General features: G+C 41.2%; 2 protein-coding genes across 6 annotated transcripts; one reads left to right on the top strand and one right to left on the bottom strand.

Moving 5' to 3' along the window:
* Window positions 1-2,956: 2,956 nt before the first annotated feature.
* Window positions 2,957-6,731, bottom strand: cks1b (CDC28 protein kinase regulatory subunit 1B). The gene is made up of 4 exons (XM_035620989.2): window positions 6,574-6,731; window positions 6,259-6,326; window positions 5,954-6,081; window positions 2,957-4,925 (listed from the first exon to the last, which is right to left on the bottom strand). Exons 2-4 carry the CDS (start codon window positions 6,315-6,317, stop codon window positions 4,876-4,878), a joined length of 237 nt encoding a protein of 78 aa, XP_035476882.1. The 5' UTR covers window positions 6,318-6,326; window positions 6,574-6,731; the 3' UTR covers window positions 2,957-4,875.
* Window positions 6,732-8,411: 1,680 nt separating this feature from the next.
* Window positions 8,412-18,510, top strand: pbxip1a (pre-B-cell leukemia homeobox interacting protein 1a). Of its 5 annotated transcripts, none has more exons than XM_035620647.2 (11): window positions 8,412-8,752; window positions 9,579-9,706; window positions 10,768-10,852; window positions 10,960-11,027; window positions 11,479-12,154; window positions 13,419-13,649; window positions 14,050-14,073; window positions 14,499-14,542; window positions 14,734-14,829; window positions 15,004-15,184; window positions 15,323-18,510. In XM_035620647.2, exons 2-11 carry the CDS (start codon window positions 9,635-9,637, stop codon window positions 16,363-16,365), a joined length of 2,520 nt encoding a protein of 839 aa, XP_035476540.2. In that variant the 5' UTR covers window positions 8,412-8,752; window positions 9,579-9,634; the 3' UTR covers window positions 16,366-18,510. The 5 variants fall into 5 exon arrangements, with proteins under 5 accessions (XP_035476540.2, XP_035476538.2, XP_035476539.2 ...); XM_035620645.2 differs by lacking the exon at window positions 8,412-8,752 and adding an exon at window positions 8,819-9,072; XM_035620648.2 differs by lacking the exon at window positions 8,412-8,752 and adding an exon at window positions 9,080-9,098.
* The last annotated feature ends 36 nt before the right edge of the window (window positions 18,511-18,546 follow it).

Here is an 18,546-nt window from a genome sequence, read left to right as displayed (position 1 = left end):
AAAATGAAACTTTTTGTGTCTTGCTTATTTATCATCTTGCAGCCGCCGGGTCTCAACACCTGGGACGGGAGCCACTGGTCTAGAAAATGCTATTTTCAAAGTTAAACTTTAAAAAATGTGTTGTTTCCTCAGATGGTTTACAATGGTTTGTATGTGTATTTATATATATATATATATATATGGTCAATACTTTTAAAATTCCAACCATCAAATGGGGGCATGGCCTCTCATTTATCATCTTATGACTTTTTTTATTCCAAAATATAACCAATCCTTTGAGATTATGCTAAAATGGTTACGCAATTAATCAGCTTAAATTATTCTTCAAGCAAAGATGCCAAGCACTCCAAAATTATTCCTTTTCAAATTCAAGAACGGGCTCCTTTACTTCAATTTGACTAGACAAATCAATCCATTTCAATACATTTTATTTACCAAGTAACAAATCAGTTATTTGAGACAACAATCTGAAGCCTAATCAATAACGGAAAAATAAGGAATAGTTACAGCTCTAACTTCACCCACTTTGCCCCAAATAATCCTCTTAACGCCATCGAAGCCCTTCTTTTAAAATGAGCAGTGAGAGTAGTAATAACATTAAGGTGAAGAAAGCCGACTGGTAGCTTTTCAAACAGAAGGTCATCGGCCTGATAAACTGGTTCACCATCTTGCTGCACCAAGCTATTCTGTAAATACAGTCCCAGATTTAGGTTATCCTTTACCTTGAAGCTTGCTACAGGAACCAAATTTCCGCACGATTCATAGATTTCCCCCCTGGCAGACGCTCAAGCCCCCCCCCCCCCCCTCCCACACCTCAAGGCGTCAAACATCTTATTCTGCCCACCACACATCGCTGGATCTCAGCAGGAGGCTCAGATTGCTGACCATCACAGCCTAGTGATTACCTCGGCAACATTTTCCAGAAATTGCCAGAAATGAGTCACGGAACATTTTCTTTCCTCCATTAACCGTGACTTTCAAAGTTGTGTTGTTAATACGCAGAGTTTTTCGACTGTCGCCACGAGCTTCGTTTGTATCGACTCTTAAGTCTGAATGCATGTGGGACAGATAGATATGCTTTTTTTTCTTCTTCTGCTTTTAGATCAGAGCATTACAAGATTTTATTTTTATTTTACAAATGTGCTGACGAATAGAGGGAGTAGATTCAGTCTAAACCTTTAGAAGCATGCGTTTACATTTTGTGGTCAAATTCAGCATATATGCAAATGTCAAGTTTATTAATATAGTCTCTCCTCCTTTCATGTCTGTGTTGTACTGCCCTCCACAGTCCAAAATGTGAAACTCAGAAAATAAAATGTGGTGTCACTGAAGACACAGTTTTCACATCCTGCTCTTTTTGAAAAGAGAATGATATTTTTGCATCGATTCGTTTTGTGAATCTGTTAGATTTGGCCTCATTCATATTATTATGTATTGACTAGATGAATTAAGTCAAAGGAAACGTTATCTCATTATTTGCGCTGAAAGACCGTTTCTAACAGGGAGACAACGTGAGATTTAGTAATTTCCTGTATGTTTTTCATTGTACGTCACTTTTTGAAAATCACAATGCCCCAAAAAGACAAATCTATGGACACATTTTTTTTTTATGTATGTGAAAGGCACATATCCTCAACATACCAAATCCAGAACCATGTGGAGTGAAAGGTTAAAAAGGATGAATCTGTCATGGTCCAGATGCAGCTGATAGTTCAAGACATTCCATAACAAACGAGACAACAGGAGATGACATATCCGCCCCAGCGCCCACACAACTTGAAAGAGCGGATCATTTAGTGCGATCAGTTACCGGAAGTTGTAATATTACCTTCAGTAATAAATAACAGCTGATGATCAAAAACTAATCAGAAAGGTACACATAAACGGTCATGTTATATTATTTGATATAATTTTGGATGAGAGTAATCGTTAAAACAGTAAAGAATGCTTGAAAGTTCATAATCTTACCTTTCAACTTGAGAGGTGACCTCCGGGTTTAATAACTTATAAGAGATTGTTTTCAAGTTATACTCTGGAAACAAACTGCTTGGACCGCCTACTGACAAACTGATCACTATAGGCCCCCACATTATATGCCAGGGGGATTTCAAAAGAACACCATATCCTTCTTGGAGCTCAGTGAAAGTATAACCCCACTCTTTGACCCTCTTACATTTTCCATGGCATTCACGTGTTATTCAAGTGAACTCAGTTGCTTTTAACCCCAATGACATAACGGCAAATTCCTAAAATGTTGACAGATTCATGCTAATATAATATGCTAATAGAGTAGTTCAATCACCTCAAATGTGAATATAAGAGGATTTCTTTCAAGTTGTTATAACATATAAAAACAAATTATCAGGAAAACAGGCCGGGGGTCGTTAAAACCTCCGTACAGTGATAACAATCCACACCGTGTATTAATGCTAAATGTGTGGCAGATGCTGCATCTGCCTCTCCCATTATATGTGCCCAACACTGAAACGACTTGCCCATTCAGTAAATTATATTTTTGTCCAGCACGCTCACAGAGGCATTTAGCAGTAAACGAGACCCGTACTACACATGAAACGGGAGAAATTGGAATTGAATTACAGGCCGCTAATAAGTAAGACAAGAGTCCGCGATCACAGTGCCAGACAACAGATGCAGTATCACTATGCCACTGGATCAACACCAAGTGCAAACCATAATATCACACACACACACCGAGTGTACTGTGCCATCTGGCGTACACGCCTGCATTTTGTCAGATCCCAGCTTCATACCAGCAGGACTCATCACATTATACTACAATAGGTAAGGTAACGGGACGCGGCCCAACACCAGATTATCATACACAGCAATTTTACAGCAGTTATTCCAGTAACAGACCAGTTGAGTTAAAGAGAAGCTTTCGCCGTTGACAGGAGTGTCAAAATATGAACATAAAATTTTGCAACACAAACGAGGGTTGACTTCCAGTAGTTTTATTTCCTGTGAAATACCACATATAAAGCATATTTACAACAAGCCTGCTTGAATTTCCACTATTTGTGTGGGTGAGCCTCATTTATGATGAAAGTCAATGTGTTATAATCTAAATACAATTGTAGGGGAAAATGACGTTCACATCACGTTTGCATGGAATGTTGTGCGACGCGTTCGTTTCACCTGTCACAGGAGGTGCACATCAGGTTCTTTGGTGCGGGTTCATCCTTACATGTAGGTAACAGGATTTAGTTTGGTTGCCTTTATAAACAGGCCGTTAGGAAGGACATTGGAATCGCCTCTTACTGCCCCAAGTGTTAACTTCTTTTATTTTACAGTTGACAGAGACGGGAAACAGTGAGAAGTAAAAAGTTGTATTCAAAAGAATGTCATGCTGCCCTCTGGTCGCATTTTGTTTGCACCAACCACTTCATGATTCCAAGGTTTTTTGCAGATACTCCAGCAACGACTATACAAAACAATTTGCAAACACAGATGACGAGTACATTTTTTTCCTCTCCATTTTGACACGGCTGCAACATGTTACAGTGCCGAAATGGGGCTTTATCAATTCTACAATCAATCTGCAGTAATCGAGCATTCGAGTTTTGAACGAACCCCATTGTGCCCACTAAATCCAAAGATATAGGGATTTCATACATGAATTCAGTTTCAACAAATGCATTATCCTGAAAAGTAAAACAGCTCTATAGCTGCATGTTATACAAACCAATTGTGTCAGAACTAAAAAGAAAAAAAGTACAACTTCACCCAAGAACTCTGTGGGGAAATCATTAAATGACAGTACAGCAGCTCAGTAAGTGGTAGTAAGGCAGGACAGACCATCGACACATGATTACTGGAAGATGGATACAATTATTCAGAATGAGAAATGTCAGGAAAAAAAAGTGCCATAATGCAATATAGAATATAAAGCAAAAGATAAATGCGGTTGCCTTTCCAACATCTGATTCAGTGATTTCCTTTTATTCTGAGAGTGTGTTTTTAGGGGAATATTTGTCATTAAACATGTGAACTACCTTTTTTTTTTTCCCACATGCATCTCTTATGTCAAGTGGTCCTCCGTGATTATAAAGTAGCTGTAGACCTCAAATAGTGTTGAAACACAAGTCTGTATTAATAAGATTTAAAAGTTTACATTTATTTCAGAAATGTCAACACATTCATAAATACTGAGCAGCTCACTGGTTAAATCAGACCCATCAAAATTTTTTGTTTTTAAAGTAAGCCTCTGATAAATGCCCTTATATGGGAAAAAGTGATCAAAACTAGTTTCTGGGCGACTATTGATGCAGCTTTTCATGTATATGAAAAATTGTTAAATGCAGTTTACAGTGTCATTTAAACGGAGCAGCAACACGTCACCTCAGTTTGATGTTTCCGTTCAACTTAATTTCAGATCCAACTTTTCTACCTGGCTTGTGTTGTGACCCGAGCTTGAACCAGAAGGCACTATGTTAGAATAACTCATAGGTATTTATTTCTTTTACAATTTTCATTCCCCCGTGTCTTATAACCATTGTTCTAAAAAGCTCAAATATCCAAGCAGGTTCGTCAAGTTGGATGGACAGATTCAGTCAAAGAGACAGTGTTAGCTGATCTGAATTGTTCTGGAAAAAGGGTGTGTTGCTGTAAACACGTGCGCAAGTCTTTTCCCCCAAGAGAATGGTGATGATTTGGTTCCTTCAACGCATGCTCCGTTCCACAACCACCGTTCATAACTGTGATAGTCCTTCTCCAGGTCCAACGTGATCAACCCAAATTACAAGTCACCTACCACACAAGAGCTTGGTAATCTGACAGCATGATCCCTATTTCGATGCGTTGATCTGTGGCACATAAGTGGGGCTGATCTTCCCAAGGACCCAGAGGATCGCTCACTTATGCTTTTGGGATGGGCAGAAGGCGTCGGAACAGCAAGATGTGTGGCTCTACAGGAAGAAAAACAAAAACAGGCAATATATAAGCAGAGATAATCATACTTAAACATCAGTGATGCTTTCTTTGTAGTGCAACTCGATTCTCGAAATTCCCATTATACCATTTTTGAATGGAAGGTGTGACCAGGTTGACACCTGTTTTCCATATGCTTGTGGCCAACAAATCTATTGAAATGTTAACCACTAATCTGCACCACCTTTTCAAGAGAAAAAAGGCATAATGTACCAGTTTAATTGTCAGACACCCACCGTGGGTCAGTAAGATATTTATCTTTCATTTCATATATCAAAAGGGGACCAAAGGCGGCTGCAACTTTCTGAATAAGTCAATCAATTGCTCAGTTGAACAAAATTTAAATTATTACACAACCAAGCATATCTTAAAAGTATATAAGACATCATCTTAGGCTCTGGAAAACTGGCATTTAGCCATATAGCCCTTCTCTTTATATTGCGTAACATGCCTAGTTTCAGTTTATGACCGAGGTAGTGGACTCTGAAGTCTAAACACCGTCTCATAAAAAGATGCAGAAACTATTTTTAAAATATTTGACAGAAAAATATGATTTAAACTTGTATCAACCTTCAACACCGTTGTCCAGATTCAAAATCCCATGTTCACACTTGATTATAACCAAAGCTAATTGACAGGTCAATTATTATGACATTGTACTTTTTGAAAACAATAAATGAAAGACTTAAAAACCTGCAGCTACATATGCCAGGTTGACCTCATCACGTCTTTATTGTCAGTCTCACTTGTCAGTCGTAACTTACACTTACAAGTTACTTCTGAAAAAAAAAGGATATTTACTAGCAAAACCTCTCAATTTTGTACAGCAGCGGTCTTGATGTTTTTACCCACAATGGCCCGCCTTTCCCTCCAATAATAGAATGGGTAAAAGACAACATATCAAGACAAGATATTTTGGGCTTTTAAAAAAACAAAACAACAGGGTTATATTTTCAGAACCGTTTTTGATGACGGCGTGCTCTGTCACAGCTTTAAGATAGAATACCTGGCTGATGAATCATGTAATGCACCCATCCTTGGCTCTGTTGGACACCCAGGTTCCTCCACTCGGTCTCCGACATCAAATGAGTTTTGGGCACACGCTTCGCAATGTCTTTGGGCAGCATTACATGTCTGCGGAAAGAGAACAGAGGATAACAGAAAGTTAGTGCACCGGATACAAATGACTGTGGTGTATAGTGTTACATAACTAGTAGTTTAAGTTGAATAGTTGTGAGACTAAAATTCGTTATATAATAAGACTGACACATTGACAAGGTTTAAAAGTGCATGTAGTACAACCACACTCACCTGTACTCGTATCTTTCATCGTCATATTTGTCAGAGTAGTAGATCTGTTTGTGAGACATGACGGAAATCTGGTGGAGAGGTTATTGTATAGTTAGTCAACGTTCAAAAACATAGTTTAAAAACAGTTTAGCTTGATAGTTTAGTGGCCACCGTGATCGCAACCTTTAAATCTTAGCTTGTAGCTAGTGTGGCTAGGCTAACGTCGCTAAAAGTTAGCCGAGCACAAGAGTTGTCTTTGAAAACGTAAGTCGATGTACACGACAAACTAGACGCGTCTGCCGCTGCGAGACACCATCATTGGTGTTCAGAAGTTACCTTATGAATTGACAATGTGTGGCGATGTCGAAAATGTCAGATATTCCAGCTTTTTGTGCGCGAGAGCAGCGGGATGTGTCCAGCTTCTTTGTTTCCCTCTCGAATGATGGCAAGCCCGCTTTTCACCGTTCAAATACACTGCACCTAATGTGATTGGCCGATAGAACTGCAAAGCTCTCTTGCCATTGGTCCGGTCTGTCCGTCGCAGGAAATTGTCGTAAACGCCATATCGGCTCTTGATTGGTTAGCGGCGTAGCGATAACATCTTGCTGGGTTTTTATGGATTCGTGCAGGCTGCTGCCGACACACGACACACTTTTAATAATTTTGCATAACTCGTGACACAGATACGTTTCGTCAGCACTGTAGTGTCAGCACTTGAAGATTTCAAGTCGGTAAAAGCAGTAACAAGACAGATAAGTGAGCTGCGGTGGGACATCCAGGGTACTGACATCCAGTCTGACAACAACTTTAGAAGAATACCCATCATGTCCGTTCCACTAAAATGGCACAGATCAAAGTTCATATGTATAAAGATGAGGTCAGTGCTAAAATATAACAAGTGAACCCCTATCAGAAACGATGTAATCAAATAAAGTGGGGAAAGGGTATTCCTATCTTGAAAACAAGTAAGAATATATGACGGTGAAAGTATATTTATAGTATTTTACGATACTATTTTCATAATTCACTTAAATTCTAATGAATTATTATGTCTTTCCTCCATACTTACTTGATGGTTGCAGAAACTTTGCATATTAGTGTGTACTTAAACCAGAATCATTTTACAAATTACGATTATAAATTATTTCATTCTAGGAGTAGTAAGGTATGTGAATTAATTCAAGTTAGATTAACCTCAACATTTCAATTTTCCTTTTTAAGTAACTTAACTTGAAATGTCTTCAACTTTATGTATTTATATATTTATTCATTTCCTTACTTATTGTCTGTTTTTAACATAGGGGACTTAAAAGCATTTGACTATTTTTCTCACCACTGTTACTATACATGTTGTTGTAAAATTATCTATCTGGAACCTTCAATGGCACTGTTTTGTGTGGGTTCTGATTTCATATATAAACATAGGCATGCCTAGATTTACCCCCTAGTGGGCCTTCGTGAAAAAAATGATGTTGTTGGTCACCTCTTAAACTCCAGTAAATGATATATGACAGTACCAGTACTTCCTAAAACACCCATTCAATACTCTCGAGCTGAAATGATCACTTTAACTTTGGCGCCAGAGAACAATGATGGTAATTTTCATTGCTTTCTGATACTTTATAGCCTAAGCAATCCATCAGTCATGAAATAAAAAAATATTCAGATAGACTGATCAAGAATATAATTGTAGGTTGCAGCCTCAGAGTGCTTATATGACATACGCACAGACAGAAGGTCAAGGGAAACAAATGCAAGTTTATAACCAGGGAAAACTATATAAACTAAATCAGTTAACTTCTTAAAACTAGATTTTGTACAGGGTCCCTACAAGACTAGGGCCCCGAAAGGGAGGATGGAGGACCCCTCACATGTGATACTGTACGTTAATGGTGATCATTTCAAATAATTAACGATTAATCAAACTCTGTATATCCGAATGATATGGAGCAAACCTGGTGCCCAAGTAAATGTGCCTATATCACAGACAAAACAGTTAACAGACTTATAATAGAGAAAGAAGTCAGATGATGAAATGAATGGCCACACAGAAGCAATAGGAGAGGAGGGGTAAGTCCCACAGTTCAAATATAACTCTGCAGACGTGTCAGTGTGTGGCTGGTGCTGGGAGCCTCTCCCATCGGTATATATATGTGTGCACACATGAGTCTCTAGGGTTAGGTTCACACATGAAGTTGTATTATTAAAAACCCAGGGGCGGGATCTGCGTTCATCACCTGCCACTTCCACCTGCGGGCGTCAATCAAGCGAGTCTGCGAGTCCTCTCTTTCCTGACACGACACTTCTATCCGATTGGTCCAGCCTCGCTTCGGGGGCGGGTGCTCCGGAGGGTTTGCCGAAATCCTATTGGACGAAGCGGCGCCGTGGTCGACGTGACGCAGCTCGGAATTCCCAAAGTTCCCAAGTTCAGAGGAAGAGAGGAGCGCTGTCCTTACATATTGAAGAAAGGGTTTGAAGGGGAAAACATCCGACGACTGAGCCGTGAGCACGCGGGGTAAATAAAACGTCTTCCTTCGTGTTGTTGTGACGGGAGTGGAGCAGGTGTTTGCAACGCTCGCTCGCGGGGCCTGAGTGAGAACGCGGAAGAGTGGGAGTGGGACTTCTTCTGGCTGCCGTCCTTTGTTTACCATCATGACTGAACCTTGAGTTCGGTTGCTACAACAACCACGGCCCCTAAATTTGTGTCTCTCGTATTTGCAAAACAGAACCGCAGCGCACACAAGAGTTGTCGACGAGGGAGTATCCGCCCAATTCGTTCGCTCGGTCGTTTCTGGCTCAACGAGCTGCTCGTGTCGGGGGGTTTGACCATGTTTGGTAATTCGACTGCTGCCACACAGAATGTGAGGATGGATGGACCGCGAATGAATGAATGAATGGGTTTGCTGGAAACGGCAGCGGCGATTGATATAATGACGAGTTTCCTGGTTTGTGTGTGTGACCAGTCCTTTGTTCAACTGCGCAGCAGTGTAATATGGGTGCCACCATACTGTTACATAACTTGCATCAACGACAATCTGGTCTTTATCCCGCGTCGGCGTGAAATGAGCTCCCGAATTGAAACGTCATTGCATCATTGTGTCCTCTTAGACCTTCGTTAACGGGTAAAAGCATCCGAATAGTGCAGGGAATGAGGCATCGTATGATGTTTTGTGTGTACTTTCATGTGCACAGGCTACGTATGCTGTACATGGTATGCTAATAACCAAGCTACAGTCAGATGAATAGGTTTATATAACACATTTAACACCCGCAGGACGTGTGTTGTATATGTACCGGGCATGTTCAGTGAAGAGACACGTTGCTTCTGTCGTCGTCTGCAGAATATCACAAAGCTGAATCTGCGCCGTGCCGTGCCAAACTGAGCCTGCAGGGGGCGATGTCTGACAACAGCAACAGCGCAGGCAGCAGCGCGTCCTCCACCAACAGCTGGACCCTCCTCTCCCCCGAGGTAAGAGCTCCAGATCCAGACACCACATCGACAAAAAAATCAAAAACGGCTCGGAGATCTGTATGACTAAATATGTCATCGTGGAGCGTGGTTATTAGCCTGTCTCATAAATGTAAAAATGTCTGTACTTGCAACCCTGGCCCTCCCATAATGATGACATAATGGTGAACGTTTGCCAAATTATGAGCCACTAATTGTCCTAAAAAAAAAAAATGCGTTTGTTTGTTTTATATGTCAACTTAATGTGCAAGCATGTTTGGGAAACTTTGACTGCGTTAAGGCATTTTGGACGAAAATATCTGCCCAGATATCAATGTACATTAATTTGATACCTCACTTAAACTGATGCGGTCTAATACAACAGCCCTTAAAAAACATTCAATCTTCATGATGATTATGGTGCCTAGTTTTTGTTTTAGAGAAATCTTGATTGAAGTCCATATTACGCAATGCTGTTGACTTTATCAATGTTATATTGAGGGGTGATATTTTGTTGGGATTCCATTCCTATCAGTGAAGGTACAGAACTAAATATGGGCATATATCACAATATTAGTTTTTAAATGGAGAATGATATATCAACATTTGTAACATTTTCCAATAATAAGTCAAACTGCAAATGTAGCTCATAGCAGCTCTTGTCAGAAATCATTATTGATGAAATCTGTTTCAGTTTCTATTGTTGATTTAAAAACAAAAAAAACAATAGGGCAAACCAAAATCAGAAATATATTTTATTGTCATTATACTCAGGTGCAATGAAATTATAAAATAAACTCATTAATCTTCCTCTCCACGGGAGTCTTTTCTGAAAGGTGAGAGACTTGTGCGTTATGAAGATTCTGATTTACAAATCAAAAAAACAGGAGTCGATTACAGCTACCAACAAGAAACATCACTATATTATATCCCTCAGCTCAGGAATTAATGTGCAGGGGCAGCAGCATGCACCCTTTTAGTCGGTGTGCTGTAAATGTCAAGGTCAGCATTACCAATAAATGTGCTATAGGTGTTAATGCCTGTAGGAATCTGGATCTCACCGGATCTTTCTTACTCCACAGGAAGCGGCTATTGAGAATGTCGGGCCCGTGGACGACGGCACTGAGAGCCTGGGCGACGTCCCCAGTCTCTCCGAGGAGGTGGCAGGTACGGTATAGTCAAGAGGGCTGGAGCGATAAAAGATCTGTGGTCACTAGTGTGATTTGTTTCTTATCAAAGACAAATGCAGTTTGACACTGTTGATCTTATTTCAGGAGCTGCAGTGGAGTTCAAACCAAGTGACATTCCCGTAGAAACTGTCCTGTCCGAGGAAGGCCACCAGGTCAGTACGCGTTAGACAATGTAATCGTCCGATCATGGTTTAAGTCACGTGGAGATGCTTGTGTTTTGTTGTGTTTTTGATTAGCATGCCAATACAAAACCATCAAATGAAGTATTAAGAGAACAAATCCTTACCCAGACCACATTGACTGTTATAAACGATTGTTGGTGATGTGTGTCTGGCATCATTTCTTTTCGATGGTGTTATTTTATCTAACTGCATTCTGTCCAGCAAACTATAACTGCATTCAAGTTTTAACGGTTGAGTGCTTACCACATCTATAACGTAAAAAAATTGTATGTTATGTTATGAAATTGATGCACTAAAGGACCAAATTATTTAATTTTATTGCAAAATAAACACCTTGATTGCAATGAAGATCACAAATTGGTGAAAGCAAAGTTTGAAAGTATTCCCAGATAAGTTTTCTTTTTCCTCTGCCTTTTTCTAGGTGTGTCAAGAGACCTCTCCAGAGTCCAGTGAAGGTCCCACCCCTTCCACTCCAACCCGGATGAGTCCTCTTCCACACAACGCCCTGGATCCTCCAGACCTCGATTTGGAGAGTCAGCCTCCCATCATCCATGACATTGACACCAGCTCGCCCAGTGACAACGATCACCTTGGAGCCGTTCCCTTTGTCACCAACATTGATTTGGGGGCTCCGCTTGATATTCCTGGTGCTGAACTCCCCCCATCTGAGTTTGAGGAGTCCTGCTCTGCGCCTCCCATGACAGAGATCCCCGTCAATACAATCCCAGTATTTGACACACCAGTTGATGTAGAGCAGATTGTCCTGAGCCCTGCCGGGGAGATTCCTGTCTTCACTGTTGAACCCGAGGTTAACATCCCAGCAGAGACAGTCACATCCCCTGATCGTCCTTCTCATGTCGACGCTGATATCAGCTTTGCTCAAGAAACTACAGAGGTGCCAAGCCCAGACCCAGATAGCCTGGTGACAGAAGAGCCCACAGATGAAAGTCATGCACCAGAGACTGTTGCTACAGTAGAGACAGAGGAGGAAGAGGAAGCAGCAGTGGAAAAAGAGGAAACAGAGTCATGGGAAGCAGGGAACCAGTATGAGCAAGAGGAAGAGGAAGCTGCAGCAGAAGAAGAAGAAGAAGAAGATGGTAGGGAATAAATGATGCATGCAAGATATGTCAACACTAGAGTGTTCTTTATTTTGGAGGAGAAAGTCTATATTTTCCAAAACATTGGTTCCCAAATTTGGTAGCAGGATGTTTTGTTTCATTTTATCTTTTCTTCTCATGAAGAATTAGATTGTTAAAACTCTTCAGACCTTCAGTAAATATTTGATGAGAACGACAATGAGAGGTGGAAGAGGCTCTGTTTGTTTGGGCGGCTCATAACTAACATCAAGCCTGAGGCTGTAATCTGTGACAATAGTTGCAAATAGGCGTCGCTTCGTTTCTCGCTCTGCACCAAAGTGTTGACCAGGCCAACATCACCATCGTCACTCCAAAATAAATGCCAAACTAGAATGTTGTCATACGAATGAAGCACGAACATACAACAGATCAAAACAAGCTAAACAAATAAAACATAATTTCTCAACATCTGATCTTCCAGTTAGTTTCAAGCAATGGACATACACAGTGTATATACACAGTGTAACAACGTATCCCCCTATTATTTGACCCTTTCCAGCCCTTGAGAAATTCTTACACTTGCAGTATATATTTTTTTAAAAATTGATAACTTGAAAGGTTTTGCAGAAGAGAAGACTAAGTGAAGGCTTGAATAACCTGCTATGGGGCCCGGGGGCAAAAATGAGTTGCTGGGCTCCTACTAGCCCCTCTCCTCTCTCCGTCTCTCTCTCTCTTTCTCTGCCTCTCACAAGTAGGAATAATATTTGTTGACTGTGTGGAATCCTAAATAATAGCTAATGCAAGCATTTAAGCAGGACTCTTCAGGGTGACGGCCTGTCAGTAAATATATTGTACTTTCCAAATGGATATTACCAAGTAAAGTTATATAAAATCATCTCACTAGTCACACAGGGCTTTACTGTGGCCTTACAGTAGTTAACAGCTTTGCCCCTTTTGGTAACACGGTCTTCAGCAAAGTAAGCAGTTTCTGGCTTGTTCTTCTCTACGAAATGAAACCAGAGTCCTGTTGTCGGAGATTTGGTGAACGTGTTGCTTATCTGTGTCATGCGAGCGACTGGAAAAATATTTATCAATGGGACAGGGAGTAGTACAGAAAATAAGAAACTCCCATGCGTGAAATTACTGTTGTTGTAAATTAGGGAGAAAATCTCATTAATATCCAGGAGCAGCGCTGACTTTTTCACAGCCTTATTTTTACAAAGTCTTTACATATTGTTGAGTGTTGATGAAGACACTCAGGGTTTTCTCTTGTACTTTTTCTCAGAGCCGTCGACTGGTTTCGATCTGGGCGACGCCAGCGGCTTCGACGAAGGACTGAGGAGGAGGAACGTTCCCCCTTTTGAGGTGCGGAAACCGAGAACATCGGATGAGGACGATGAGGATGAGGAAGTGGAGTTCAAGCTGGCTGAGAAAGAGGAAAAGCCATGGTTCTCCATGAACAAATGCATTGTTGGAGCTCTGATTCTGCTCTTTTTAGGTTCCCTCTTCCTCTCAGGTGAGTTCCTCTTATGTTTAATGGAGCCTGCCGGCGTGTTTCTGCTTCCATGGTCAGACACAGTTAGAGGCGCTTCTTTTGCTCACAGTCGCTGTATGCTGTACATTAACAGTAAAAAAACAGTTTATGATATTTATTACCTAACACTTAATAATGCTTATGTTCCAAAATAACTGAGTATTACATTTTGTGCTTCATGTTCATCGTATTAAATAAAGTGTCCCCTTTAGATTTGACAGTTTCAGGGTTTTACCGTAAATGTTGTAAGAAAATTACACATTAACTTTATCGACAGTGCCAATATTTACAACTTACGTGAGCACATTTATTTGCTGTTTGTCACCAGCGGTACCAGTGTCTGTTCTTAGATCTTGTTGACTAAGCTGAACTGTGTCAACAGGTTTCCTCTCTGACCTGGATTATGGTAGGTCCAGTACTAGATTAGACAGCAGCGTAAGCTTCTGCACCAGCTGGCTAATACTCAGTGGCTTGTGCAAACACTTACCTGGCCTAACACTTCACGCAGTGGCAGCACAATAACATGCATTTTGAGCTATACGGTAATCACCGTGGAAGGACTCACTAGATGTTAAATGTTCTTAAATTGAGGGACAGGCAATTTGCCTGGTAAGGTAAACATATCATATCTTTTTTTAATGTAATTTCAAATAATTTGCTTTCATTAATAGTTTATTTGTTGTGCACAAATTTGTGGGCTGGGCTCATTAAATGCACTTCACAATAAAAGAAGTTTTATGTTGTTCTACGAGCGCCCGGAAGCTCTGTGTCAATAAGACTGTCTGTCAAAAGACTTTGTGTGTGTGAACGATGTGCTTTCTCACCTGACAGGTGACTTTGACGCCTCTGAGCTGAATGATGGAGAACAAAGCCAGGTCTGTTCTACTCGTCCCTCCATTCCTTTGCTCAATCTCAGTATACGTTGTCCAGTGTGTCTACTGTTTGAAGAAAAATCTTGAATCTTATGACTTTTAAGACGAATGATAAGACAAAAAAAGATTTTTTTAAAGACTGGATTATTTAGAAATATTTGTATTATTCATTTGCCAATGATTTTTCAATCCAGGACTGGCTTAGCGGTGATCCACAGGATATGAAAGAGTTATTGGATAAACTGACACAGGAAAACCAACACATTGCTCAGCTACAGGCTCAGCTACAGGTCAGTATTCAGTCATATTGATGCAAGCGATGTTGTTTCGTGCTGCCATGATGTTTCAGTGCATCGCAATTTATAGACTGTGTGATTTCAGTAAATACTTTTCCAAGTTGCGTCAAACCTGGATTTGATTAAGGCCCTTGTTCACAGCTTTTACCTTCCATATTTGTCTCTCAGTCTCAGAGAGAAGAACTTGACTCAGCGCTAAAAGCAGTAGCTGAGAGCGGGGATGAGAGAGGTAAAGCAGATCTGGAAAAAGAAAATGCAAAGTTGAAGGAGGAGCTGTCATCTCTGCCTGAGCTGAAGAAAGAGCTGGAGAGTCTGAGGGCTCGGGTGATGGAACTCAACCAGCTTACAGGTGTGATTTGGCAAAATCAAACAAGCATTTCTGCTGTATATCAAACTCATTTAACATTTATTGAAATGAAAATGCAAAAAGAAGGGTACTATACAATCTACTATCACTTTAACTTTTGATATCTGGCTCCATTCACAGTTGATCAAAAAAGGCCTCCGGCCTCTCCTGGCTCAGCCGCTCAGCCTGGTGTCAAAGATGGTCAGATTGACCAGAAAGCAGCTGGACCCCAGGGGAGAAAGGAAACGATAGAGGGAGGCAGGCTGAAGGAGGAACTCCAGAGACAGAGCGTTCTTTTGGAGGAGAGCCGGAAGAGACTGCAGGGGATGAAAAAAGATGGAGGCAGCAGGAAGCACGTCAGGGAGAGTCTGGAGGAGATCCAGAAGAAGCTTTCGGAACAAGTTGAGCGGTGGGGGAAGAAGAAGCCACAGGATCTCAATAGGAAAGGAAACAAAGGCAAAAACAACGAGCGGGACCACTGGAAGAAAGAAGAGAAGAAGGAGTGGAAAGGAGAGAAAGAGCGGAAGCACAACAAGGAGGGCGGATGGAAGGACAAGGAGGAGAAGAAGGAGAAGGAGTGGAAGGTTCAGAAGCAGAACTCTCACAAAGAGGCCTGGAGGAAACACCAGGACGAGTGGGAGAGGAAGAAGGACGAACGCAGAGTGGACAGAGAGGAGAGGAGGAAGGAGAAACCATGGCACAGTCAGTCTAGTAAAAAATCTCACCACCACAACCACAACCCTCAGCATCATCATCAGCAGCCCCGCCAGACTCATCAGCACAACCACAACAACTTCTGGAGCGACCAGGAGCAGAAGCTCCGGCGAAACTTCCAGCCCCAGCTGGGCTGCAGCTCTGTGGACGAGTGCGCCAGCAAGGAGGGGCTCTACGCCGTGGAGCTGTCCGAGTTCGAGGAACTGCTGGAGGGCTACCTGAGCAAGCTCGAGGGATCGTCCCCTGAGAGCAAGGACAAGATCCGAAAGCTGACCGCGGAGTTTTTCGAGGGCGGCATGTTCGTCCACGACCGGGTCCAGTTCAGCGACTTTGCCGAGGACGTGGCGGACGTTCTGGAGGACATGGTGGACATTGTGGAGGGCACGGGGCAGAAGGACAATGACTCCCTGGAGGAGGAGATGGAGGAGTTTGAACGAGAAGCCCTCTGGAAGTTTGCCGCCACAGCTTGAACGGAGACGCGCGTGTGGAGAGGAGTCAAACGCGACACGAAGATACAGCACAAGTGGTTTTATAGGACTTTTCTCGCCTTCCCTCTCCTGCTCAGAGCTGTCGTCTTCGTATTCTCTGGTATAGAGTTGGTCGTGCCTTTCATAAATGTGACCCCTCTGAGTCTTTAATCATAAGCTAGACTTGTACGTGTCATTTTGAACTTAGTTGTTGTTAGCTACCTCTCCCGCAGTAGGTCTTGCTTTCCTAACGCAAAGTTCGTCAGTAATGTGCCGTGTGGATTTTCCTCTGCTACAGTGTTTCCTCAGTACCTAGTTGCATGTTGCAGGTCATGATGTAAATTCCAACTGATAATAATCACTCACAGAAAATAGGGGATTTAAAGGAGATGGCATTTGCAAATAATTCTGCCGAGCACCAGTGAAATTGGGTCAGATCTATTCGCACAGAACACACAGTTTCAGATGAGTTGTCAATTTGTTAAATTGGCCGTGAAAAACTTATCTGTCATTTCACTTTCTCCCTTATGTGGTAATTCAACCCGCCTCTAAACTCCCAAACAGGTCCAAAAAAAGGGCTCAAGGATCTTTTGCATATGCTGTCTGCTTCACGCTGGGCGTAGCTGCTCGATCCCAGAGGATGAGATCCCCGTTCCCTCGGTGCCGAGAGAAGAAGTCGGACCAGTTTGGCGGCAGCAGCTCCTGCGTTTGGGCAAACACACACACATGGTGTGCTGTTTCGGAGCCCCGAGTGTTTGGCCTCGAGGTTTGAAAGACTTTTTTTTTTTTTTATTCATGCTGCTCCAACTCCCAACTGCCAACTTGACAGCAGATGTGTGGAACGACCGGGAACCAGTTTGTGAAACTGCCAGAAAGAAGAAAAAGAAAAGAAAAGAGGGAAAAAAGCAATATGACAAACTGATATATATATATATATATATATATATGTACAGCCATAGTTGAACTGCTAAACCACTTTAGCACCTTTCTCAAACATTCACATTTGTTCTTTTTCTCTCACTATTTTCTTTTTATTTACTCGCTTTTGTTTTCCTCGACAATTTTGTTGTAATGTATCCATGAGGACGGGCGTCACATGATCTACACACACTGAGTTTAGTCACTTTAGTCACTTTAGTGGATTTGTTCATTCGTCTAAAGGAGATTAGAAACCAAGTCAGTATTCTTTCTTTTTTTGTGTGTGTTCATTTTCTTCTCTTTTTTTGTTAGCAAGTTGATGCAAATTGACTTTTAGTCGCTTTTTGGTTCTGAACAAAAGAAACATAAGGAACCTTCTACATTTCATTTTGTTTTCTGAGTTAGGTAAAACAAGAATGGTACAAAAAAAATGTCTATAAAGTACTGCAGCATTACGCTTAGTAGAAATACTTTGAGTTTTTTTATCTTAGTGAATATCATGACAGTGACGGTAGAATCGACAGATTGTGATTGTTATTTCTCACTATTCAGTGATTGAAAGAAGCTTTGAAGTGTTATTTGTTTTTATTTATTCTGTCAATTACAGTGCAACTCTTTTCTTTATTTGACAGCAGAACCGAACTTTGTTCGCAGCCCGGTAAACTTTATAAATGTGAGAGTGGTGACGTTTTCCGTTATTTAGGTGTTCAGAAATATAGTTCGTCAGCTTTACTGCGCATGTGCCTTTATCGTTGCAAAATGTGTTAGATTGAACGAGATGTCTTTTGATTTAATTTGCTTCTGCAAGGAAAAAAAGAAAACAAGTTTACACTTGAAAAATGTGGGGCAGAGAATGGACGTCAAAGGGTTTACACAATGAAGTGTTTTTGTTAAGCCTCTTCTTCTCTGATGTTTCTACAGGGGAATCTTTTTTTTTCTTCTTTTTTTTTAAGCTTATAGACCAAAGGGATCAAAAGAAAGTTGAACCTTTAATGAAACACATTAATGAAAGTTTAATTAATATTTGAGACTATATATTTGTCTTTGACGGACAACAGCACGGCTGTGTATTCACTCATGATGATGACGATGTGGCCGAGATGTGCGTGTCATTGATTCCTGGACAAATGTATTGATGAATTTTGGATCATTTCTAGTCCCCCCCCATCATCATCAGTTATGTCCTCTCTTAGGAAGTCAGCGATAAGTTTAATAAAAAAATGTTCACCATCCGGTTAGTTGTGTCTTTATTTAAACATATTCCAG

The sequence above is a fragment of the Scophthalmus maximus genome, chromosome 22 (assembly GCF_022379125.1).
Source record: "Scophthalmus maximus strain ysfricsl-2021 chromosome 22, ASM2237912v1, whole genome shotgun sequence".
Taxonomy (NCBI): domain Eukaryota; kingdom Metazoa; phylum Chordata; class Actinopteri; order Pleuronectiformes; family Scophthalmidae; genus Scophthalmus; species Scophthalmus maximus.
Note: the sequence above shows the minus strand (reverse complement) of the source record. Positions and strands in the feature narration are given on the sequence as shown.

Bases quoted from the DNA above. Each gene is read 5' to 3' on its own strand.
- cks1b (XM_035620989.2), bottom strand. From the start codon at position 6,317: ATGTCTCACAAACAGATCTACTACTCTGACAAATATGACGATGAAAGA. The intron at 6,082-6,258 runs GTGAGTGTGGTT...CTCTTTCCGCAG, and splicing joins GATGAAAGATACGAGTACAG to ACATGTAATGCTGCCCAAAG. The intron at 4,926-5,953 runs GTATTCTATCTT...TTCTTCCTGTAG, and splicing joins TTACATGATTCATCAGCCAG to AGCCACACATCTTGCTGTTC.
- pbxip1a (XM_035620645.2), top strand. The intron at 10,853-10,959 runs GTACGGTATAGT...ATCTTATTTCAG, and splicing joins TCTCTCCGAGGAGGTGGCAG to GAGCTGCAGTGGAGTTCAAA. The intron at 13,650-14,049 runs GTGAGTTCCTCT...CTGTGTCAACAG, and splicing joins AGGTTCCCTCTTCCTCTCAG to GTTTCCTCTCTGACCTGGAT.